Here is a 26255-nt window from a genome sequence, read left to right on the forward strand (position 1 = left end):
AAGACTAAGTAGACTATTATCTAGTCTATAATTTAAAGTTTAAAACAAATAGTTTGTAAAATCTTCCACTGTGCCTTACATTTTATTCTGCATACAAACTACTACTACTATTTTTCTTTTGTTTGTTTAAGTACAACATGCATATTTTTGGTATATTTCTGCTTGGTTAAATTTACAAAAGTATTTACTTATAAAAATTTAGGTTACAGCAAAAGGAACTGTTTTACCCCTTGCATATTAAACACAAACCGTCCCCACCGTCCCCTCCGCCCAATAAACACTTTTACTAGAAATGTAAATTTCCAACAATTTCAATTGATTTTCTTGTTGTATTACTTATGCACATTTAAGTTATTCTTGATTTTGTTGTAAAAAATATCTGTAAAAACTGCAAAACAACTAAAAATGGCAGCATAAAATTAATAATGTGGCACCTCATTTGTAACGGTTTCCCTAGACATTGTTGTTTGTTGACATTGTTGTTTACAGTGAGAGTGAGTGTGATTGTGTGAGTATGATTATAAAAGAGGTTTTGTTGGTGTATTTGTTTTTCTTTTAGTGATTGTTGTTTATTATTATTGTACTTGACAGTTGTCAGACAATTTTGTAAGTTCATTGAATGTTTTAAAGTAGGAGGGAGAGGAGGTTTTTTTCTTATTTATTTGGTGAGTTTAACAGTAAAATGATTTATTGATAAAGGGTTGCCAAAGGATAAGGCATGGGGTAAATTTGGGGGGAAATAAAGGAATTGTGTTGAATTACAAATAATGATTGCGAGGAATGATTTGATATTGACAAAGCTCGCCCAGGCCAGGCAAAAAAGTTAGAAGACCAAGAATTGGAGACATTACTGCATGAAGATTGTTTTCAAACTCAACAAGAGATTGCAAAATCATTGGGAGCTACTCAATCAGCAATTTCAAAACGTTTGCGAGAAGCAGGATTCATCCAAAAGTAAGGAAATTGGGTACCATACGAATTGAAGCCGAGAGACATTGAAAGATGATTTTGTATATCTGAAATGCTGCTTGAACGCTACAAAAGAAAATCATTTTGTGATGAAAAATTAATGCATTACGATAATCCGAGACTAATCTCTAAACAATTGGGTGTAAATTCGGCGGTTAGGCTAAGCAGTGTGGGAGCATGGAGGTGTGGTTATACCGGCCTTGCGACTTATCTGGGATGTTTATTAAATATCCCTGCAAACATTGACTTCTGCACTCCCTTATCGTTTACAGACAGACGCTTCTATGTATCGATGGCGGGACACGTTTGTCATCTATACTGATGGTTCCAAGTCTGTGATTGGGGTGGGCGATACATTTCAACCTGGAGTTATTCTGGTTGCCGGGTGTACTTGGCAATGCTATTCCGGATGAACTGGCCAAAAAAAGCATAAAGTCTCCAAGTCGACGAGATCGATATTTTGGTTGGTTTACCGCTCTCCTGCTTTAAATCACTCATATCGCGCAAATTGTTTGAGTCTGCTCAGCTCAAATGGTCTAGTTTGACAAATTGCTCGTTATCAAGACTTATTTGACCCGTTTATGACCATTATAGGTCAATGTCCCTTACAGAGCTATCACGATCTCGGCAACGTATTTAGCTAGCCGTGCTTACAGGGTTTAATTGGTGCACATACTAGGAGACTGAACACTCCTTATAATGACTTCTGTAGAAGTTTTCAAAATAAAGACCAGGAGGAAACGGTTGAACATCTCCTCTGTCTTTGACCTGCTCATCGGGGTCACGGACTACGACAATGGGTAGTGCTTTCATGCATAGTCTAGCGGATCTATCGAGTGTGGATGTTAACAATGTGGATTTGTTTATTCGTGCGTCAGGTAAAGGACCTCTTGATTACCTGATCCTTTATCGACCCAAGTGAGCTGATTGTTGTTGTAGCAGCAGTGGTTGCTGAGTTGACAGCCCTTGGCCGAGTGAACTCGGGTCATTCCGGTGCGTTGAACCGGCTGTCGTGGGAATGAAGTGAGCTGGTAATACTGGCTGCCTTTATAACCTAACTTAAGAGATCGTATGTGAAGCCCGGCCAACTAGTCGACACCAAAGACAAATATCTATGGCGCTAAGATAATGCTCGGTATTTGGTGGGAACAAAAGGGTCCTGTCTATTATGAACTGTTGAAATCTGGCCAGACTATCACAGGGAAATCACTCATATAGCGCAAATTGTTTGAGTCTTCTCTCCTCAAATGGTCTAGTTTGAGAACTTGCTCGATATCGAGACTTATTTGGCCCGTTTATCACCATCATTGGTCAATGTGCCTTACAGAGCTATCACGGGCTCGGCAACGTATTTTGCTAGCCGTGCTTACAGGGTTTAATTGTTGCACATACTAGGACACTGAACACTCCTTATAATGACTTCTGTAGATGTTTTCATGATAAAGACCAGGAGGAAATGGTTGAACATCTCCTCTTTATCGGGGTCCCGGACTTCAGCAATGGACTACTCATTGCCGTAATCCGTGTCCCCGATAGAACTGTGAGTGACTGATTCCAATGTTATTAAACAGCATCGTGAGCACTTGTCTGGTGATAGAAGGAATGGTCCACATGATGTTTTTCAAAGGCAAAAAAATAGAAAGAAAAATTTTCAAAAGAGCTCCCAACACATCCGGTAGCAAAGCAGTCCGGTTAGCTCAGTACTCGGACTATTTGGTACCGAAAGTTAAAGCTAATGCAGGTTTAAAAAAGCACAAGGCTCAAAAAGTTCCTGACATGAACTCTGATAAAAATTTACAGGCCAAAGATAGAGCTGGGAAATTGAAGTCAAATTTTATACAAAAAATATAACAGCTGCATAATAAAAGAGGGAACGCATGTTCTGGAATAATTTTCGCAGCTTCCGGGTCAATATCTTTATGTTGCTGATGCTCGAGCGAATGTTTTAGAAAAATTTAGGACCCAAAAGCAGAAAATTTGTCCAAAAAGTTCTTGGTATGAAAAGCAATTCTTACAAAGGTTTCTATAAATACCGAAATTTCCATCAAGGAATGTTTACAAAAGAGGAGGCTTCCATTTATAAGATTTCTTAATGGGCCCCTATTATTTTAGGCCTGATTTGGCAATGTTTTAGAAAAGTTTAGGACCCAAAAGCAGAAAATTTTTCCAAAAAGTTCTTGGTATGAAAAGCCATTCTTACAAAGGTCTCTATAAATACCGAAATTTCCATCAAGGAATGTTGACAAAAGAGGAGGCTTCCATTCATAAGATTTCTTAATGTGCCCACTTATTTTTGGCCTGATTTGTACTAAGAGAGGTAAATCCTTCAAACTGCCTGGAGCTAAGGCCAGTGGAGAGATATTGGGATCTTGTTAAAACTGAATTGAAGAGCACAAAAAAGGTATCCAAAACTGTGGTGGATTTTAAACGGAGATGGACTACCTGTTCGAACAAAGTGACAGAAAGCACTATGAAAACCTTTATGGAATTGTTTCCGGAAAAGGTTCATAAATTCATCACTATTGATTGGAACTATAAAAATAATATTTTTTGTAAATTGTAATAATATTGTTACGTTTTAACCTTTTCAAAACGTTGGTTTATTTCCTTTAAATAAACCGGATTTATTTTTATTGCAAATAAAAGCCGTTTAGTAGTTTGCAAATTGTAACAACTCTGTATTTATTTAAAATGTACAACAACAGAATTAAATAGTCACTCAGTTTTTTTTTACACGTTTATAAATTCGCGGAAATACAGACACACTTTATAGTGTACACGAATTCACTTGAAAAATACAGCACACTTTAAGGCACTCAGTTGATGTTTATTCGAATAACGTCTCTGATAAACTAACTAACGACTGCAACCTGTGCCACTATTTATAACACTGCCATCTGCACTCTAGATTGTTCTTTAACTGTTAAAGCATGTATATTCGAATTCGAATATACGAGTCGCAGCAAACATTCAGCGTTGCCATACTTACGATTAATGATCAACTCAAAGCTTTTATTTAATGTTAATAATGCCCACAGATATGTTACAGTTTGAGAGGCACTGCTATTTGAAAGCATTATGCAACTTTAAATCAGCCGTTAAAATCGTTATACAATTTCGTAACAATATCTTCAATCATATAAAAAAAATCAAAATCAAAAGGTTTATTGGTTTCTTTTTTATTAACATTTATGTTATGTTATTAAGATTTTTTCGATTTCACTCCTTATCTACATTCTTTTTGCATCTTTGTGTTCTTACACAACTGGCAACCCATTTGATTTACCTCTTTAAATCATTTTATTTTCTACTATGACGTTACATTTGTTTAAAATAGAATAGAAAAAATAACATTTATAGTATTTAACACCAGCCTTTACTACCAGACATTAGTTTTACAGTTTTAAATTTAAAAAATAAAATGTTACAGAAAATATGACATCTTTATAACAGCAGCAGCATAAATAAATGACGTGCAATGTTAGGGTTAACATTTAAGCTTAGTTAAAGTAACAGCATCAGTATGTAAACTTAACCTAAATTACTGTAATGTTGTAGCTAACAGTTGCAGTGATAAACAAACACATAAACTTGTATTTTAACCAAAGAAAATAACAGAGAATGTAGAAAACACACTCAGAGAGAGAGAGAGAATGTAAACAAAACATTGATACAACAACAACCATATAACATGCACACTGTTATAATACGGGGTTTTAAATAACAAGCACATGCATGCTTTGGAGCTCATTTAAAGTACAACCGGTGCTCGCTTAAGTTGTGCTAAATAAAAGTGATAAAAGAAAGAAAAGCATACACAAAGCAAAAAACGCAACTTAAACAAAGGAAAAAAATCATATATACAACAACAACAATAAAAAGTACTTGTTTAATAAATAATAAACAAAAGAATAGAAAACAAGAAGCTAAAAATAAACAACAATTAAATAAGAGATTAAAGAAAAAAATAACAAAAAACAAAATAAAGAACTTTTCTAAAAACTAAACAGAGACTTTTTGTAGCTTCTCTAAAAAGAGTTTTTTTTGATTATTTTTTGGGTGTAAAGTTTAAAAGTGTTTAGCAAAATAACAGCCAGCAAAATCAGCAGCCACAACAACAACAACAAAATGGAAGCTGACAACAAAAAGCCTTTTAAAGTAAGTCGACTATTTTTTTTTTTAAAAAACCTTGTAATGTAATTTTATTTAATTTTAAATTTAAAACTTTTATAAAAAAAAAATAATAACTCTAGTTTGTTTTAAATTTTGGGCGTCTCTAGGATTTTTCTTTTTTAATGGTTGTTATTGTTGCAAATTTACTCAGTATGTGAAGTTAAATATGTCAGAAACTGGGTGAACTAAAAACAAAAAAATTGTTGTTGTTGTATATAACAGCCTGTTTGTCAGTTTGTTTAACTGGCTGGCTGTCATTTACATATATACATACTCTGCTATATACATTTCTACATACATTTCTTTACATATTGTTTATTATTGTTGTTGTTGATTTTTTTTATACATACTCATAATTTATTTAAGAGTATTTTTGTTTTCATTGCTTTGTGTTGTTTTTTTTGTTTGTTTGCTTGCTATTAAATCATAAATTCTCTTTGTATGTTAGTGTGGAATTCAAGAGAATTATGCAAAAATAACATTTAACAAGCTTCATTATTAAGTACGTTCCCTCACACGTTGCACTGTGCACTGTGGGTAGATTGTAAACGAGTGTTAATAAATCTAAATATTTTAAGCTAGTGGTCCGTTTGCTAAATTATGTATGAACAAATCGTAGAGGAGGACATAGGCTTTCAGAAAAATATATTTTGTGACCACTCTGTTAAACTACAGGGTGAGATCAAAGTCCACCACCTCTGGTTAGGAAAACTTTGTGCAGCTAGTTACTTGTACAAATAATTATGAACAGATTTCAATTTATCTATATACATATATAAACAAGAAAGAAAGTATGGTCGGTCAAGCCCGACCATATAATACCCTACACTAAGTAAAAGAGCAAAAACAATTTTTCTTTTAAAATGTCAATAATTTATATTTTTGAGTGATTTTCGGAAGTGGGGTTATATGGGGGCTATGACCAATTATGGACCGATCACCATGAAATTAGGTCGTGTGATTTATGTCTATATGAAAGTTTACTATGTAGAATTTTGTGAGTATAACAACATTTTTAAGCGATTTATGAACGTTAAAGTGATATTCGGAAGCGGGTCTATATGGGAGCTATGACTAATTATGGACCGATTGTAACAAAATTTGGTGACATGAATTTTGTATATATAAAACTTATTTGCAGCGCAATTTGTGGAGATACATTTATAAATTAAACATTTATGACCGATAAAGTCCAATTTCGGAAGGACATTTGTATGGGGGCTGGGTGAAATAATGGACCGATTTCAGCCAGTTTCAATAGGCTTGGTCATTGGGCCGAAAAAATAATATGTACCAAATTTGATCGAAATATCTTCAAAATTGCGACCTGTACTCTGCGCACAAGGTTTACATTGACAGCCAGACGGACGGACGGACATCGTTTAATCGACTCAGAAAGTGATTCTAAGTCGATCGGTATACTTTAAGGTGAGTGTTAGACTAATATTTTTGGGCATTACAAACCTTTGCACAAACGCATTATACCCTCCCCACTATGGTGGTGCAGGGTATAAAAAGGCGCGTGGGTTTTTCGATTTTCCAACAACCAACAATTTCAGTTTGTCTGTGCCAATCGCAGGGGAAAAAAGTATTCGCTCTTTACATATTTTTCTTCCGGAAAACATGTAACAAGAGCGTGACTTGGAAGCATCCTATAATATAAACCGGTTTCGTCGGCATTATAGAATTGGTGAAAAGTCAACCCATGTTCATCAACGCAATCCTTCACTGGCATTGAATAATTTTGTTTTGATAAAATTTGGAATACAAATGACTGCCTTTTGATCATAAAATCTGTTTTACAGATCACTACCAGCATTTTTTCCATTCTTGGGTACTCAGAATTCTTCCAAATGCAACGTTTGTCACGGTCACTTTCTGTTGTACGTACCAACTTTTTTTTAATGAATTTTCTTGCTTTATAATGCGGTAAACCGAAGACTTGTGTAACTTGTAATTCACCGAAATTGAATAGTTTTTTTAAAATCTCTAATTTTTGAGAAATCGTTGGCTTTAAAATATGTTGAACTTTTTCCATATTAAGAGACACGAATAAGCGACAAAATTGAAGGTCACAATCATCGAAAACGGTTAATATACCAAATGGCGGAGAATTCCTCGTAAAATAAAAGTCGCAAAAATAGAAGCCGTTTTTCATAAACTGTCGCGATTATAAATATGCAATGTTAAAAATGAAGCCGTAGCGATAACCGAGACTTGTTATAAAGCAACTTAGATTCCCGCCCTGCTCTTTGAAGCTTTGAACGTTTTGGATGCAATTCCCTCTCATGCAGTATTTCTGGGTTGCAACCACTATTTACGCTGCCATTCAGATCGAAATTAGCCTCAGCAGACATGAAAGTTCTCGTCTCAGCAAGTTCTCGTCTTTTTCCACCTTTTCAAGCATCTTCTGGCAAAATTCCAAGCGAATCGGCAAGTCTGCTGTATTAAGTTTATTAGCCATTTGAATTTTGTAGGGAAATAAGTTCAAATCCTCATGCATTATTGTCTGCAATACAGACACCCATTTGAGCAGATAATCTCCTTGTTGAAACGCTGGTGTTGGTTTGTATGGCAGAAATTACGGCAGCAATAGTTTCCTCTGTTCCAACGGAAGGGTTTCGATTATATGGTCTTCTAGCGACTGTCCCATGCTCTGCAAAATTATTCACTAGTCTCATAATGGTTCATCTAATCGGAGGATCGCCGCCAAACTTGCGTCTTTATTCTCTTTGAACCAAAACTACAGACTCTAATGCGTGATAGCGGTGGATAATCCAGATTCTTTTTTCAGTGTCCCAGTTTTCCATTTTTATTAAATCTAAGGATCAGTCTACAAAAACAAGTTTTTTAAAGGAACAAAAAGAAAAATATATAACAAATTTTAATTAACCCCCCCCCCAAATGGTTGACCTGGATCTGCGCCTGGTTTAAAGATTACTGTAGAAGCTGTTAAAACGAAGAAGAGGACGAACGAAGCTTGTCTATGCCCGACTCTGACAAACTTGAGGGAACATATCCTTGAAATCGAATTTCTCTCGTGTTTAGATGAGTTATCAGGGATGTATTTAAGACGCATACACTTCTTCATCAGAGAATCTGGTTGATTCATCTTGGAAACAACGGAAGAAGTATAATTATCCTGTTTACATCTTGGGTATGATAATGGAATCAGTTATGAATGGACCCAAGTGAGCTGCTTGACGCTGCCCATAGAACCTAACCTAAGAAAAAAGTTCTAACTGATATTGTTAAGGCAAAAAAAGGCAAACAACTCTTTCGAAGAGCACCGAACACTTCTATCAGAAAAGCAGAAAAGTTAAATGCTCTTTTCTTTTGTAAGCAGAGCCAAGGCTAATTCTGGGTTGAAGTAGTATAAAGTTCAGAAAGTTCCAGATCGCAATGCGTTAAAGAACTTAGAAGCTAAAGAACGAGCGAAAAATATAGGTAAAATTTAAAATAAAAAAAACTGGTGTGTAATGAAATGCTGAAACATCTGTACTGGAAGACTATGATGGCTGATGAACGAGTTTCTTGTGCAGTTGTGGCAAAAAAAGCCAATCATTTGTGACATCAGGCACAAGATTCAGATTTTTAACCATCTTTCTTACATTCCAACCCACTGTGGGTTGTTTTACAGAGATGCTTTTTTTCAGGTTTGTCCGTGTATTTTCTTCTGAAGGAAATTAAAAATTCACTTTGTATATTTTGCTAAATTGAAAAATATGTATTTAGAATACAAGTTTTGTTTTGTAATTAATGAAAGGCAAACAAATGGTCCAACAAATGTTATAACATTTTAGTATTAACAACTATAGAACATTGTTAAATATTTGGTCAATTCACAAGGTCTCTTATCATGTCATATTGTCATAATGTCCTAATATTTCACAATGGTTTTTATTGTTTTTCAAGCAAAAAATGTCCTAAAATAATACTACTCTGTATGCTATGTTTATTGTGTTATCGTAACCAACCAGCAGAGACCTGCGCCGAAAGCCTAAGAGTCGGTTAAGCCGAGCTGCCGGGTCGTGATATATTAGGACATTATGACAATATGACTGATAAGAGACCTTGTGAATTGACTAATTGTATTTTAAATAAATTGGAATTCAATTAAAATTGTTGTAAAGCAAACAAAAATAAATAAATATTCATAGCAAATATTCTTTCTATATATTTACCCAAAATTTAATAATAAAAGCTAAATAAAACAGAGCTTCGAATTAATTAATTCAATTTGGGCTGAATTTCAAAATCTTAATCACTATGCATTTTTACCACTATTTACCAAGTTATAACCACTTTTATGTTTTACTTAATTTTCATATAAAAAATCGATTTTTGGTTGAAGATATAAGTGATCACAGATGATCGTCCTTTTTATAGCCACTTTTATGTTTTACTTGATTTTAAAAAATCGATTTTTGGTTAGAAATACAAGTGATCACAGATGATCGTCCTTTTTCAATTTGGACCACTATTTACCGAGTTATGCCACTTTTATGTTTTACTTGATTTTCATATAAAAAATCGATTTTTGGTTAGAAATACAAGTGATCACAGATGATCGTCCTTTTCAAATTTAGACCAATATATACCAAGTTATAGCCACTTTTAAGTTTTACTTGATTTTCATATAAAAAATCGATTTTTGGTTAAAAATATAAGTGATCACAGATGATCGTCCTTTTTGGACCAGTATTTACCAAGTTATATACTTGGCTTTCATATCAAAAATAGATTTTTGGTTAAAAATATAAGTGATCACAGATGATCGTCCTTTTTTCATTTGGACCAATATTTACCAAGTTATAGCCACTTTTATGTTTTACGTGGTTTTCATATAAAAAATCGATTGTGGTTAAAAATATAAGTGATCACAGATGATCGTCCTTTATCAATTTAGACCAATATTTACAAAGTTATAGCCACTTTTATGTTTTACTTGATTTTCATACAAACAATCGACATCAAATATATTATAGTTGGACTCTGCTAAAGTTTTTTTTATGTTAAACACATTTTCATCTCTAATTTCTAAAGAATTTTTGTTTTTATTTATAAAATGATTAATTTATTCACATTTATATTATTTTTTTTTCTTATTAATCGATAACACTTTATATTTTCTCTTGAATTTATTTTAATTTTCAACTTTTATTAACAGTTTACTTATAGTTTTCGCAATTATTCTTCTTATTTTAAACTCATACTTATTAACTGCAAAAATAAACCCTAAAAGTATGCCATAGTTGTTTAAAATAAAACTTTATATATTTGTGTTTCATGCAGTTCTCTTGTAGTTGGGGTTAAACCCAGCTATTAAAACAGAAAACAACAATAAAAAAACACTTAAAAGCACACATAGACACAATAATAAATACTCGGTTAAATACATGTATATTGTACGTATGTTCTGCTGCAAATGAAGTTATCCAAAAAAGTATGCTAAATAAATTAATTTGAAATATAAAACTATTGTGAATGGGTTGGGTAGAGGAGGTATTTTTTGTAAAAAATAATTTACACTATGTAAACACAAAATAATAATAGTTTTTCTATAAAATAATAGAAAAACTATTATTATTTTATTTACAAAATGTAAACAATTGAAAAAGAAACTAACATAACAGTTTTGGAAAAGTTCAAAATAAAATATTTGATGAGTTTTAAAAATTTTACACCCTGTAAACAAGTAAATATTATTTACAATGCATTAAACCACGTTTTCCTTTAGAAATAAAATTTCTGCATTATATACAAAATGTAAACAATTTATCATTTCCAGCCCTGATGTAATTTTTACCTAATTTGATGTAAAATAAACTTTGTAATTGAAAATTCTTTTATAATACACAAATTTTACTCAAGTAAATCATGTATTTCCTTTAAAAATTATATTGTTTACATTATTTACAAAATGTAAACAATTAAATATGTCCAGCTCTGATCACAATTTTACCTAATTTAATGTCAAATAAACTTTCTAATTGAAAGTCCTTTTAAAATACACAAATTTTACTGGTGTAAACAATGTATTTGCTCTAGAAATGGAAATGTTTACATTATTTACAAAATGTAAACAATTGTGTATTTCAGATTCTATCATAATCTGAGCTTAATGGATAAAAAATATGGCTTCTAATAAAAAATTATTTTATGATACTTGTATTTTACACGATGTAAATAATGTAAATTATAAGAAAATTTTCAGAAATTATTTTAATTTCATTAGAATAGAATTTTATTGATATGTAATTAAAAAATAGTAGGCTTTCCATAAAAAATTACACTGTTTACATTATTTACTAAAAGTAAAAAATTTAACATTTCCAGCCCTGATCACAATTTGACCTGATTTTATGTAAAATAACCTTTGTAATTGAAAATTATTTTATAATACACAAATTTTACTCAAGTAATCAATGTATTTCATGTAGAAATTACATTGTTTACATTATTTTCAAAATGTAAACAATTAAATATTTCCAGCTCTGATCACAATTTGGCATAATTTTATGTAACATAAACTTTGTAATTGAAAATTCTTTTATAATACACAAATTTTACTCAAGTAATCAAAGTATTTCTTGTAGAAATTACATTGTTTACATTATTTACAACATGTAAACAATTTAACATTTCCAGCCCTGATCACAATTCGACCTAATTTAATACAAAATATAACTTCTCATTAAAAATACTTATAAAATACAAACATTTTACTCAGGTAATCTAAGTATTTCTTGTAGAAATTACATTGTTTACATTATTTACAAAATGTAAAAAATTAAAAATTTCCTGCTCTGTTCACACTTTGACCTAATTTAATGTATAATAAAAATGTCTAACTAAAACTTCGTTTTTAATACACAAATTTTACTGAAGTATACAGTATATTTTGTCTAGAAATTATATTGTTTACATTATTTCCTTTATATAGATTGGATAAGTATTTTAGAAGTTAATTCCAATTTAATTTTTTTACCTACATATTTACATATTATCATTTCTCCTGTTATGTCATACTCAAAAAATAGAATCTGTGTTCAATATTAAATGATTGAAAGCACAAAAAATTCATTGGGGAAATTAAGAAAATGCTGGCAAAATGTAAACGAATATTTAATGAAGGCTTTTTTGTTGCTGTTGCTATAATATTTCCTACCTGCTTTTTAAAGTGAGAAAATCAATTTCGAAGGATTTATATATTCCGCCCCCCCCCCAAAAAAATACAGATTTAATGATAAAAATATGACACATGAAGGGTAAATTTATTGGATTTTTTTATATTTAATTTATTAAATATTTCGCTGTTTTTCTTTTTTTTAATTCTAATTGCTTTATGTGTAAAGGAATTTGAAATTTGTTTTATATTAATAATTTTGCTTTAAAATCAAATCCACTTAACAATTGTTTTAAGATTTTTATAGTTATTTGTATTAATTGCAGTATTGTAAAATCAAAATGCTTTTGAATTGAATGAAGTGTCTAGCTTATAATTCATTATTAAAAATAAAATATGTCAATATGCTAAAAAGGATACTGAAATGAAAAAAAGTTTACAAGTATTTATGAAAAGTTAATTAGTGTTTAATTAAACCAATAATTCATATTTTTTGAGATTTTTGTTTAATAAATTTTAGTTAGATGCTATGAGAAACATTGGGGACTAGTTAAACGGTTGAATATAGAATGAATGTAAAAAAAATTATAAACAATCTACTAATACTACAAGTCGATTCTAGGGAAGAGAATTGAGAAGAGACGAGACTAGATTAGAGACGAGACTAGAATCGAGACTAGACACTAAATTGGAAACGAGATTAGAGACGAGACAAGACAGGAGACGAGACTAGAGAAATTGGAGACGAGACTAGAGATGAAAGTGGATACAAGACTAGAGACGAGACTAGAGACGAGACTAGAGACGAGACTAGAGACAAGACTAGAGACAAGACTAGAGACAAGACTAGAGACGAAACTAGAGACGAGACTAGAGATGAAACTAGAGACGAGACTAGAGACGAGACTAGATACGAAATTGGAGACGGGATTAGAGGCGAGAACAGAGGCGATATAGGAGACTAGAGATGAGAATAGAGTCGAGAATAGAGCCGAGAATAGAGATGAGAATATAGACGAGAATAGAGACGAAATTGGAGACGAAATTGGAGACGAGACTAGATACGAGACTAGACTAGAGACCAGACTGGAGACGAGACCAGACACAAGACTAGAAACGAAATTGGAGAGAGACTAGAGGCGAGAAAAAAGGCGATATAGGATACGAGACTTAAGACGAGACTAGACACGAAATTGGAGACGAGACTTGAGAAAAAACTAAAGACGAAATTGGAGACGACACTGGAGTCGAGACCAGAGACGAGACCAGAGACGAGACTAGAGACGAGACTAGAGACGAGACTAGAGACGAGACGAGACTAGAGACGAGACTAGAGACGAGACTAGAGACGAGACTAGAGACGAGACTAGAGACGAGACTAGAGACGAGACTAGAGACGAGACTAGAGACGAGACTAGAGTCGAGAATAGAGTCGAGAATAAAGTCGAGAATAGACACGAGACTAGATACGAGACTAGAATAGAGACCAGACTAGAGACGAGCCTAGACACAAGACTAGAAACGAAATTGGAGAGAGACTAGAGGCGAGAAAAAAGGCGATATAGGAGACGAGACTAGAGACGAAATTGAAGACGAGACTTGAGAAGAAACTAAAAACTAAATTGGAGACTACACTGGAGGCGAGACCAGACGATATTAAAACGATATTGGAGACGAGACTAGAGAGGAGACTAGAGACGAGACTAGAGACAAGACTGGAGACAAGACTAGAGACGAGACTAGAGACGAGACTTGCGGCGAGACTAGAGACGAGACTTGAGGCGAGACTAGAGACGAGACTAGAGACGAAATTGAAAACGAGACTAGGCACGAATTTGGAGACGAGACTAGAGGCGATACTAGACACTAGACTTGGAACGAGACTAGACACGAGACTAGAAACGAAATTGGAGACGGGACTAGAGGTGAGACCAGAGGCGATATAGGAGACGAGAATGGAGACTAGATTAGATACTAGACTTGAGACGAGACTAGAGACGAAATTGGAGACGAGACTTGAGAAGAGACTTGATACGAAATTGGAGACGAGACAGCAGGCGAGACGAGAGACGATATAGGAGACGAGACCAGAGACGATATAGGAGACGAGACCAGAGACGATATAGGAGACGAGATTGGAGACGAGACTAGAGACGAGACTAGAGACGAGACTAGAGACGAGACTAGAGACGAGACTAGAGACGAGACTAGAGACGAGACTAGAGACGAGACTAGAGACGAGACTAGAGACGAGACTAGAGACGAGACTAGAGACGAGACTAGAGACGAGACTAGAGACGAGACTAGAGACGAGACTAGAGACGAGACTAGAGACGAGACTAGAGACGAGACTAGAGACGAGACTAGAGACGAGACTAGAGACGAGACTAGAGACGAGACTAGAGACGAGACTAGAGACGAGACTAGAGACGAGACTAGAGACGAGACTAGAGACGAGACTAGAGACGAGACTAGACACGAGACTAGAGACTAGAGACGAGACTAGAGACGAGACTAGAGACGAGACTAGAGACGAGACGAGACTAGAGACGAGACGAGACTAGAGACGAGACTAGAGACGAGACGAGACTAGAGACAAGACTAGAGACGAGACTAGAGACGAGACTAGAGACGAGACTAGAGACGAGACTAGAGACGAGACTAGAGACGAGACTAGAGACGAGACTAGAGACGAGACTAGAGACGAGACTAGAGACGAGACTAGAGACGAGACTAGAGACGAGACTAGAGACGAGACTAGAAACTTAAGACGAGACAACAGAGTACTGACTAGAAAGGAGATTAAAGGCGAAACTAGACTAGAGACAAGATTAGAAACAAGACTAGAAAAGAGATACGAATCGAAACTATAGACGGAACTATAGACCAGACTACTGACGAGAATATAGATGATAATATAGACGAGACTAGAGAAATGATTAGCAACTCGACTATTGCCGAGACTGGTTATGAGATTAGCGACGAAAGAAGAGACCATAGACAAGTATGGAAACGAGATTCGAGACGAGACTACAGGCTACAGATGTGAATAGAGGAGATTACAAACGAAACTACAGATGATCTCATGTGTCACATCTATTACTAGTTCATAAATACTTCTAAGCTACAGCTAAATATTTTACTCTTAACAGAATTACAAAAAAATATTCCAGTATGACCAGTTAAAGCAGTCTCCAGTGTAGTTTGTAACCTCAACTCTTCTTTTCTATGTAAACAAAACGTTTTGAGAGAAGCTATTGAACCTCTTGTTGTATTTTGTACATTTATAAATCTTCTCTTTTTCCTCTCCTCTCCACTTTATTTTTCTTTTTTTGTATTTTATTACATTCACTTTTTTTATACCATGCTCCATGCTCTTAATTCTTTTGAATAATCTCAACCCACATTTGGTTGCATTATACTACAACCATCAAGGACAAGCATAAGTATGAGTAAATTCATACAAATTCCCTAACACTCCTGGCCCCTTCTCACTCACACTTACTCGCGCCGTGCTGCAAACAAAACAAAAACAAACTCTTGTTGATGTTTGAACCCATTCATAAAAATTCTTATAATTCATACAATTCATTGAAGCTTTAACTTTTAAGTGGGTTTTCTAAACTCCCCTCTTTCCATCCTACCTTCCATGCCAGCACCAACATCCTCCTTGTTCTTGTTCCTCTTTCTTGTTCGTCTATAAATTTGGTTATTTGTTGTTGTTTGTTTCATTTACATGCTTAAGTACGAGTGAGTGTTTGTGTTCCCAACATGTCGAGAACAAAGTAGAACAAAAATGGAAAACTTTTATCATTTTTGGTTGGTGGGATTTTTTCTTTTCTGATCAAAAAAGAAAAACATTTTTAAATAAAGTTTCTTTGAAAAACGTGCGTGTACTCTGTTTTGTGAAAGAGAAAAGTGTTGTAGAATTTGGCAATTTAAACAAATTTGCACCAAACAGACAGATATTTATTGTAAAAAGAAAAATATAGAAAGAGGAACTTTTAAAATAATTAAAAATGTATTTTTTTCATTTAAAAAGGAACATTTTGTATAAATAACGAGGGAGAAACTAAAAGCGCTTGGAAATGATTCGATGTTTTAGTTCTGTTCTAGTTCTAGTTCTGTTCTAGTTCTGTTCTAGTTCTGTTCTAGTTCTGTTCTAGTTCTGTTCTAGTTCTGTTCTAGTTCTGTTCTAGTTCTGTTCTAGTTCTGTTCTAGTTCTGTTCTAGTTCTGTTCTAGTTCTGTTCTAGTTCTGTTCTAGTTCTGTTCTAGTTCTGTTCTAGTTCTGTTCTAGTTCTGTTCTAGTTCTGTTCTAGTTCTGTTCTAGTTCTGTTCTAGTTCTGTTCTAGTTCTGTTCTAGTTCTGTTCTAGTTCTGTTCTAGTTCTGTTCTAGTTCTGTTCTAGTTCTGTTCTAGTTCTGTTCTAGTTCTGTTCTAGTTATGTTCTAGTTCTGTTCTAGTTCTGTTCTAGTTCTGTTCTAGTTCTGTTCTAGTTCTGTTCTAGTTCTGTTCTAGTTCTGTTCTAGTTCTGTTCTAGTTCTGTTCTAGTTCTGTTCTAGTTCTGTTCTAGTTCTGTTCTAGTTCTGTTCTAGTTCTGTTCTAGTTCTGTTCTAGTTCTGTTCTAGTTCTGTTCTAGTTCTGTTCTAGTTCTGTTCTAGTTCTGTTCTAGTTCTGTTCTAGTTCTGTTCTAGTTCTGTTCTAGTTCTGTTCTAGTTCTGTTCTAGTTCTGTTCTAGTTCTGTTCTAGTTCTGTTCTAGTTCTGTTCTAGTTCTGTTCTAGTTCTGTTCTAGTTCTGTTCTAGTTCTGTTCTAGTTCTGTTCTAGTTCTGTTCTAGTTCTGTTCTAGTTCTGTTCTAGTTCTGTTCTAGTTCTGTTCTAGTTCTGTTCTAGTTCTGTTCTAGTTCTGTTCTAGTTCTGTTCTAGTTCTGTTCTAGTTCTGTTCTAGTTCTGTTCTAGTTCTGTTCTAGTTCTGTTCTAGTTCTGTTCTAGTTCTGTTCTAGTTCTGTTCTAGTTCTGTTCTAGTTCTGTTCTAGTTCTGTTCTAGTTCTGTTCTAGTTCTGTTCTAGTTCTGTTCTAGTTCTGTTCTAGTTCTGTTCTAGTTCTGTTCTAGTTCTGTTCTAGTTCTGTTCTAGTTCTGTTCTAGTTCTGTTCTAGTTCTGTTCTAGTTCTGTTCTAGTTCTGTTCTAGTTCTGTTCTAGTTCTGTTCTAGTTCTGTTCTAGTTCTGTTCTAGTTCTGTTCTAGTTCTGTTCTAGTTCTGTTCTAGTTCTGTTCTAGTTCTGTTCTAGTTCTGTTCTAGTTCTGTTCTAGTTCTGTTCTAGTTCTGTTCTAGTTCTGTTCTAGTTCTGTTCTAGTTCTGTTCTAGTTCTGTTCTAGTTCTGTTCTAGTTCTGTTCTAGTTCTGTTCTAGTTCTGTTCTAGTTCTGTTCTAGTTCTAGTTCTGTTCTAGTTCTGTTCTAGTTCTGTTCTATTCTAGTTCTTCTAAAGTTCTCTTATAGCTTGTATTGATTTTACTGTATATTTTCTTAGGAAAATGTTCGATGTCTTTACATTTCCTTGGGCGCCTAATTTAATTAGTTTTAATCCTTTTCTTTGCAGCATTTTGACCACAAAAATGCCTGTGTGTTCTGTTCTGAAAATATGTAAAAATAATTACAACAATTATTTAAGGAAATGTAAATAATAAGTAAATGATGTTTTTGTTTCTCTTATTACATTTATTCATGATTTCCTTAACATTCTTTATGTTTCTGTTTGTTTTATTGCCACCGCAGTAAAATATTAATTGACATTATACAGCCTCGAGGAAAAATGTTAAAAAAAACAGAAGCATACATTAAGGATGTAAATAATGAAAATTAATTAAAGCATTCAACTAGGACTAGTACATTTAAAGAACAGGAGAACATTCAATGAATATAAAGTGCTTAAACAAGTTTTAATTGTTGTATGGAAAAAAACACTAACTTTATCAATTTCTGATTACTTTAGTTATATGTTTTAGTTTTGCAATATATATTGATTGCTAAGGAAATTGTTTTTCGGTTAGTTTATATATTTATGCAATTTTAACTGCTGGTAGTTGGATATTTTTTGTGTTGTTGTCATCATAAACACTCATTTCCTGTTATAGTTGGTTATTTGCTGTAAAACATGCCAGAACAAAAAAAGTTGTTGTTTTTATTGCTTAGTCGTAGTTTTTAGTGTATTTCCCGTTTAGGACAATTGCATCTTTTTTGAGTAATATTTATGACATCCTTTTACAGGCAGTTGTGTTATATTTATAAACTGATGTACAAACGCATAAGAGTTTTAATGGAAATTGTAGAAAAAGTTTTTTTTTTTTTAAAACTAAAATGATACTTTGTTTTAGTTTTAAAATAAATTTGTCATGTGATTATAACTGAAGATGTAGATGTATTGTTAACAATAAAATATGTAAGGGAACTAGAACTAGAACCTGGACTAAAACATGAACTAGAACCTGAACTAGAACCTGAACTAGAACTTGAACTAGAACCTGAACTAAAACATGAACTAGAACCTGAACTAGAACCTGAACTAGAACTAGAACCTGAACTAGAACCTGAACTAGAAAATGAACTAGAACTAGAACTGAACTAGAACTGAACTAGAACTGAACTAGAACTGAACTAGAACTGAACTAGAACTGAACTAGAACTGAACTAGAACTGAACTAGAACTGAACTAGAACTGAACTAGAACTGAACTAGAACTGAACTAGAACTGAACTAGAACTGAACTAGAACTGAACTAGAACTGAACTAGAACTGAACTAGAACTGAACTAGAACTGAACTAGAACTGAACTAGAACTGAACTAGAACTGAACTAGAACTGAACTAGAACTGAACTAGAACTGAACTAGAACTGAACTAGAACTGAACTAGAACTGAACTAGAACTGAACTAGAACTGAACTAGAACTGAACTAGAACTGAACTAGAACTGAACTAGAACTGAACTAGAACTGAACTAGAACTGAACTAGAACTGAACTAGAACTGAACTAGAACTGAACTAGAACTGAACTAGAACTGAACTAGAACTGAACTAGAACTGAACTAGAACTGAACTAGAACTGAACTAGAACTGAACTAGAACTGAACTAGAACTGAACTAGAACTGAACTAGAACTGAACTAGAACTGAACTAGAACTGAACTAGAACTGAACTAGAACTGAACTAGAACTGAACTAGAACTGAACTAGAACTGAACTAGAACTGAACTAGAACTGAACTAGAACTGAACTAGAACTGAACTAGAACTGAACTAGAACTGAACTAGAACTGAACTAGAACTGAACTAGAACTGAACTAGAACTGAACTAGAACTGAACTAGAACTGAACTAGAACTGAACTAGAACTGAACTAGAACTGAACTAGAACTGAACTAGAACTGAACTAGAACTGAACTAGAACTGAACTAGAACTGAACTAGAACTGAACTAGAACTGAACTAGAACTGAACTAGAACTGAACTAGAACTGAACTAGAACTGAACTAGAACTGAACTAGAACTGAACTAGAACTGAACTAGAACTGAACTAGAACTGAACTAGAACTGAACTAGAACTGAACTAGAACTGAACTAGAACTGAACTAGAACTGAACTAGAACTGAACTAGAACTGAACTAGAACTGAACTAGAACTGAACTAGAACTGAACTAGAACTGAACTAGAGCTGAATTATTATTTTAACTTATTGTGTAACTCACTGTATTAGTTTTTTATCTTCATTTTAAAACTTTATTCCATAAATCCCAAGGGACAAATTTTAGTACAAAAATCTTGCACTCTCTGTCATGCAGCTTAAAATTATGATTTCTATTTAAAATAAATGGAAATTCTTAACAACATAGATAAATTCCCATATCCACACGTATATACAAATCAAATTCTATACATTCTTAGATAAACCCAAAAAAGTAGAATACTTACCAACATAATAAGTTATTGATTTTCTTAACACATTACTCACACCTTGAAAAACTGAAAATGGAAGACATTCTTATTATAATAAAATGGATATTGAAATTTTCATTTTAATATTTTATATTTCTATTCTATTTATGATAATTTTTTATGCATATTTAAACTTACGTGCCCCTAAGATAGTATTTTTATGAAAATAGAAATATGTTGTGTGTTTGTGTGGCAAAAATACTTTTCTTTTTGAAATACTGATAAAAAAGTGGCAATTTATATTTCACACATCATGGAATTATAAATGAGAATGAATATGTTGCTTGGCTTACAATTTCCATAAAATATTTGTAGATGAATGTATTTATTTCTTCGGTAAATATATTTTGTTGATAACATCATTACACTTTTGTCTCCATGAAAGAATGATGATGATTTTCTGTAATAAATGAAAATATTTAAATGATTTATCGATAAAATTTTAGAATTCAGAGAATTTTTTACTATTCCGGTACTTTATTGGTACGTTTTTTGGGCTCATTTAAAAAAGAGTCCCAAAATTTATTACAAATTCCTTTATCTACTTATTTTTTGTGGATTTTAAGTTCCATTATTGATTGCAATTTACTGATTTGTTTTGTTATACTAACCTTTGACCTCTTTGTGTGTAAAACTTATTTTAAAACTCTAAAAAGTTTTTATCTATTTTAAATCAACATAAATGTCACAGTATATATAACGAAAGGAAGTTAAAAAACTGTAAAATATTACCAACTAAAAGTTCAAATGCAAAGGCCAATACAGACGTATTTAAATTAGGGTACACTAAGAAAAATGAAAATAAAAACATTTGAAAAATAAAAGATTTTTTGATGAAATAGCAAAGAAGTTAAGAAATTTGTTAGAACTGGTTATATTCTTCTTTTGAAAATACTTTTGTATTTAAATTTATAAATACCAGTATATTTTGGTATCATTTAAAGGAATTTATATGCAGCATATTTTATCTATTTCATTTTATCAGTTTTATGCTACAATAACCACAAGGAAATATTGTCAAAAAACAAAGAATGAAAATCAATAACATTACAAACTATTTATTTGACAAAAAAAAAGAAGGAAAATAAATTAAAAAAACCAAGTACAACACGATAAATTTATTTATGCACATGATTGAACAGAAATTAACCCATAAAATGGCCAAGAACCAAAAGAAAAGAACTAGAACAGAACTAGAACAGAACTAGAACAGAACTAGAACAGAACTAGAACAGAACTAGAACAGAACTAGAACAGAACTAGAACAGAACTAGAACAGAACTAGAACAGAACTAGAACAGAACTAGAACAGAACTAGAACAGAACTAGAACAGAACTAGAACAGAACTAGAACAGAACTAGAACAGAACTAGAACAGAACTAGAACAGAACTAGAACAGAACTAGAACAGAACTAGAACAGAACTAGAACAGAACTAGAACAGAACTAGAACAGAACTAGAACAGAACTAGAACAGAACTAGAACAGAACTAGAACAGAACTAGAACAGAACTAGAACAGAACTAGAACAGAACTAGAACAGAACTAGAACAGAACTAGAACAGAACTAGAACAGAACTAGAACAGAACTAGAACAGAACTAGAACAGAACTAGAACAGAACTAGAACAGAACTAGAACAGAACTAGAACAGAACTAGAACAGAACTAGAACAGAACTAGAACAGAACTAGAACAGAACTAGAACAGAACTAGAACAGAACTAGAACAGAACTAGAACAGAACTAGAACAGAACTAGAACAGAACTAGAACTAGAACAGAACTAGAACAGAACTAGAACAGAACTAGAACAGAACTAGAACAGAACTAGAACAGAACTAGAACAGAACTAGAACAGAACTAGAACAGAACTAGAACAGAACTAGAACAGAACTAGAACAGAACTAGAACAGAACTAGAACAGAACTAGAACAGAACTAGAACAGAACTAGAACAGAACTAGAACAGAACTAGAACAGAACTAGAACAGAACTAGAACAGAACTAGAACAGAACTAGAACAGAACTAGAACAGAACTAGAACAGAACTAGAACAGAACTAGAACAGAACTAGAACAGAACTAGAACAGAACTAGAACAGAACTAGAACAGAACTAGAACAGAACTAGAACAGAACAGAACTAGAACAGAACTAGAACAGAACTAGAACAGAACTAGAACAGAACTAGAACAGAACTAGAACAGAACTAGAACAGAACTAGAACAGAACTAGAACAGAACTAGAACGGAACTAGAACAGAACTAGAACAGAACTAGAACAGAACTAGAACAGAACTAGAACAGAACTAGAACAGAACTAGAACAGAACTAGAACAGAACTAGAACAGAACTAGAACAGAACTAGAACAGAACTAGAACAGAACTAGAACAGAACTAGAACAGAACTAGAACAGAACTAGAACAGAACTAGAACAGAACTAGAACAGAACTAGAACAGAACTAGAACAGAACTAGAACAGAACTAGAACAGAACTAGAACAGAACTAGAACAGAACTAGAACAGAACTAGAACAGAACTAGAACAGAACTAGAACAGAACTAGAACAGAACTAGAACAGAACTAGAACAGAACTAGAACAGAACTAGAACAGAACTAGAACAGAACTAGAACAGAACTAGAACTAGAACAGAACTAGAACAGAACTAGAACAGAACTAGAACAGAACTAGAACAGAACTAGAACAGAACTAGAACAGAACTAGAACAGAACTAGAACAGAACTAGAACAGAACTAGAACAGAACTAGAACAGAACTAGAACAGAACTAGAACAGAACTAGAACAGAACTAGAACAGAACTAGAACAGAACTAGAACAGAACTAGAACAGAACTAGAACAGAACTAGAACAGAACTAGAACAGAACTAGAACAGAACTAGAACAGAACTAGAATCTGAGCTAGAATCTGAGCTAGAATCTGAGCTAGAATCTGAGCTAGAATCTGAGCTAGAATCTGAGCTAGAATCTGAGCTAGAATCTGAGCTAGAATCTGAGCTAGAATCTGAGCTAGAATCTGAGCTAGAATCTGAGGTAGAATCTGTACTAGGATCTGGGCTAGAATATGAACTAGAATCTGAGCTAGAATCTGAGCTAGAATCAGAACTAGAATCTGAACTAGAATGTGAGCTAGAATCTGAGCTAGAATCTCAACAAGAATCTCAACTAGAATCTGAACTAGAATATGAACTAGAATCTGAGCTAGAATCTGAGCTAGAATCTGAACTAGAATCTGAACTAGAATGTGAGCTAGAATCTGAGCTAGAATCTCAACAAGAATCTCAACTAGAATATGAACTAGAATCTGAGCTAGAATCTGAGATAGAACCTGAACTAGAATCTGAACTAGAATCTGAGCTAGAATCTAAGCTAGAATCTGAACTAGAATCTAAACTAGAATCTGAGCTAGAATCAGAGATAGAACCTAAACTAGAATGTGAGCTAGAATCTGAGATAGAACCTGAACTAGAATATGAACTAGAATGTGAACCAGAACCTGAACTGGAATCTGAGCTAGAATCTCAGCAAGAATCTCAACTAGAATCTGAACTAGAATCTGAACTAGAATTTGAACTAGAATCTGAACTAGAATCTGAACTACTACATCATTCATCTTTTCACAAACATATTTTAGCTTCATTTGTAGTTTTTTTTACAGTCATATTTTAGTTTCAATCCTTGTTCTTTATTCACACATTTTTAAAGATCGATTGTGGTTGTCATACAATCATATTTTAGTTTCGATATTTGTCTAAATCCTTGATACCTCCACGGGTTAACCCGCATTACTGTCTATCATTCAAGCTTTTAATTCCCTGGCACAATTCATTCATTCACTCATGGTGTTTTTCTTCCTGCTTATTTTTCTTTGTCGCATATAAAATATTTCAGATTAAAGATTTAAATGGTTGACCTCTTTTTCTTTACATTCTTGCTAGTTGGATGGTTGGTAGGTGGGTTTGAACCAACATTACCAGCCATTCTGTCAGTCTGTGAGTCAGTCTTTCGAGCATCCAGCCTGCAGTAAACATGTCGTTTTTTATTTGAAGTGTTTATTTTAAATTAAATAGAAAACAAAAAGTAAGTGGTAGAAGCTGAAACAGTGGAAATAAAAGCAGCAGTTTATATTAAAAAAGAAAAAACCAAACAACTTCACATATCCTTGTATTTTAAACAAACCATTTATTCGTCAGTTTTGTTTTTATAGCTCTTCTGTATTTTTTTAGTTATTTAAATAAAAAAATATCCTGCTGTGTATGTTGTTGTTTGTTACTTTTTACTATGGATTATTTTATCTATTTTTTTTGTGATAATTCCACCAACTAGACTAAATAAATTTACAGAGAGAGAGAAAAAAAAGTATATAAATTCACAAAAGTTACTGTAAATGCCTCAAGTTGTTTGGGCTTAAGTTTTAATATTAAACGAAAATTATTATTTTTGTTATTATTTTCTTTATATGAAAGTATATGTGAGACTAGGGATATGTAAATAAATACAGTGGAGAGCAAATGCTGGCTCTTAAAGCTTCTCCACATTGATGAAATCCTTAAAGAAAATTTAATTTAGTTCCAAATTTCTGATATTTTGAAATCTTTTAAAATTTCTCTTTATTTTTCAGAGATGAATTGTAATTTTTTGATTGACACTGTAGGTAAACAAAAGTTGTTATACAAAAATTCATATTAACTAAATATACCTCTTTCTATGGGAAATGTTTATAAAAAAGTATTTAGTAAAAACAATTTAGTGTAATATCCCAGCAGTTCTAGGAGACTGTCCCGAACTATAGAGTTTACCTCTCATTTAGGATGACAACTAGTTGCATAATTAGCCACGTGCATGTCCTAAGCTGGGGGTCAATTGATCCTTTCGGATTACAATGAGACTACATGATAGCTGGTCCAAAGTAGTCAACGCATCGGTTACATAGAGTCAGTTACCGTACTAGCTACCTAACTGGTTACTTGATCAGCTACAAAACTAGTTATTTTAACATGTACGGCTGCTAATTGACCTCAAATAGTCAGTTAAAAAGACATCTCATAGACAGTCCAATGACTGTTCTTTCGACAATTATCCAGTAGATTACTTTTGATGGATAAAATAACTACTTTCTAAAGTGCAGTAGTGACTACACTCCCAATTACTTAGAGACACAAAAGAGACAATTGACATCTCACGCTAGATTGCATGGAATGTCAGTATACTTAAGCAACAAGAAAATAAACTGAGAATTATATCAACACAAGTTATGCAGTGCAGTACAAAATAAACATTTAAACTGACTACACTCTAGATTACATAGAGACACTCAAGTGACAATTGTCTACACGGTGGATTACATAGGATGTGTAACGTAACCAACTGACTTCTCTGTGCACTATAAAGAACACATAGAAGTCAAATAACCCTCAATATATAAATTGGAGTCAGACATTAGTGACAATTACTATCTAAAAGGGATAAGAAATGATATCGAAAAAACCTTAACACACGTTTTTCCTTAAAACTTTTAAACCAAGTATTATTTGATTTGTTTATTGATCAAGTTACCTTTGAAAAGTATGTATGTCAGTTATTATGTTTAATGTCAATTATGCTCATTTGTTGTTAATCTGATTTAAATGACAAACTATGACTCTGTAGTCTCGGTTAGTTGCACATAATGTGCTCTACTGTCACCAACTCCTCTACATCCTCACACACCCTACAGAAATCCTGAGTGCTATGATCCCGTTATTAGTTCTACAAGAATTTTGAGACTAAAACTATCCAAACCAATTAGTTTTTTCTTTGCCTTAGCATACAGTTTTGGCCAAAAGTTCTTGGACACTTCTTAATCCGTTCTTTTATTCCAGGATTGGTTGGTGGAGTCATGTAATCTTTCAGATATTAGCCTGCAGTAGTGACAAATCGGAGGTCTTACTACCCGTTGCCTAGTACCATGGTCTAGATCAGAGCCATGTCTGGCCTGTACATCTG

The 26255-nt window shown here is 33.3% G+C and overlaps 1 protein-coding gene across 1 annotated transcript in view; it reads left to right on the forward strand.

The window, feature by feature from the left end:
• Nucleotides 1-4975: 4975 nt before the first annotated feature.
• LOC135962522 (DNA fragmentation factor subunit alpha-like) overlaps nt 4976-26255 on the forward strand; it is a 91081-nt gene continuing 69801 nt past the window's right edge. The window contains exon 1 of the mRNA XM_065514497.1: nt 4976-5127. Coding sequence (XP_065370569.1) covers nt 5098-5127 — 30 coding nt within the window. The 5' untranslated portion in view covers nt 4976-5097. The remainder of the gene's footprint in view (nt 5128-26255) is intronic.

This window comes from Calliphora vicina, chromosome 5 (assembly GCF_958450345.1).
Source record: "Calliphora vicina chromosome 5, idCalVici1.1, whole genome shotgun sequence".
NCBI lineage: Eukaryota > Metazoa > Arthropoda > Insecta > Diptera > Calliphoridae > Calliphora > Calliphora vicina.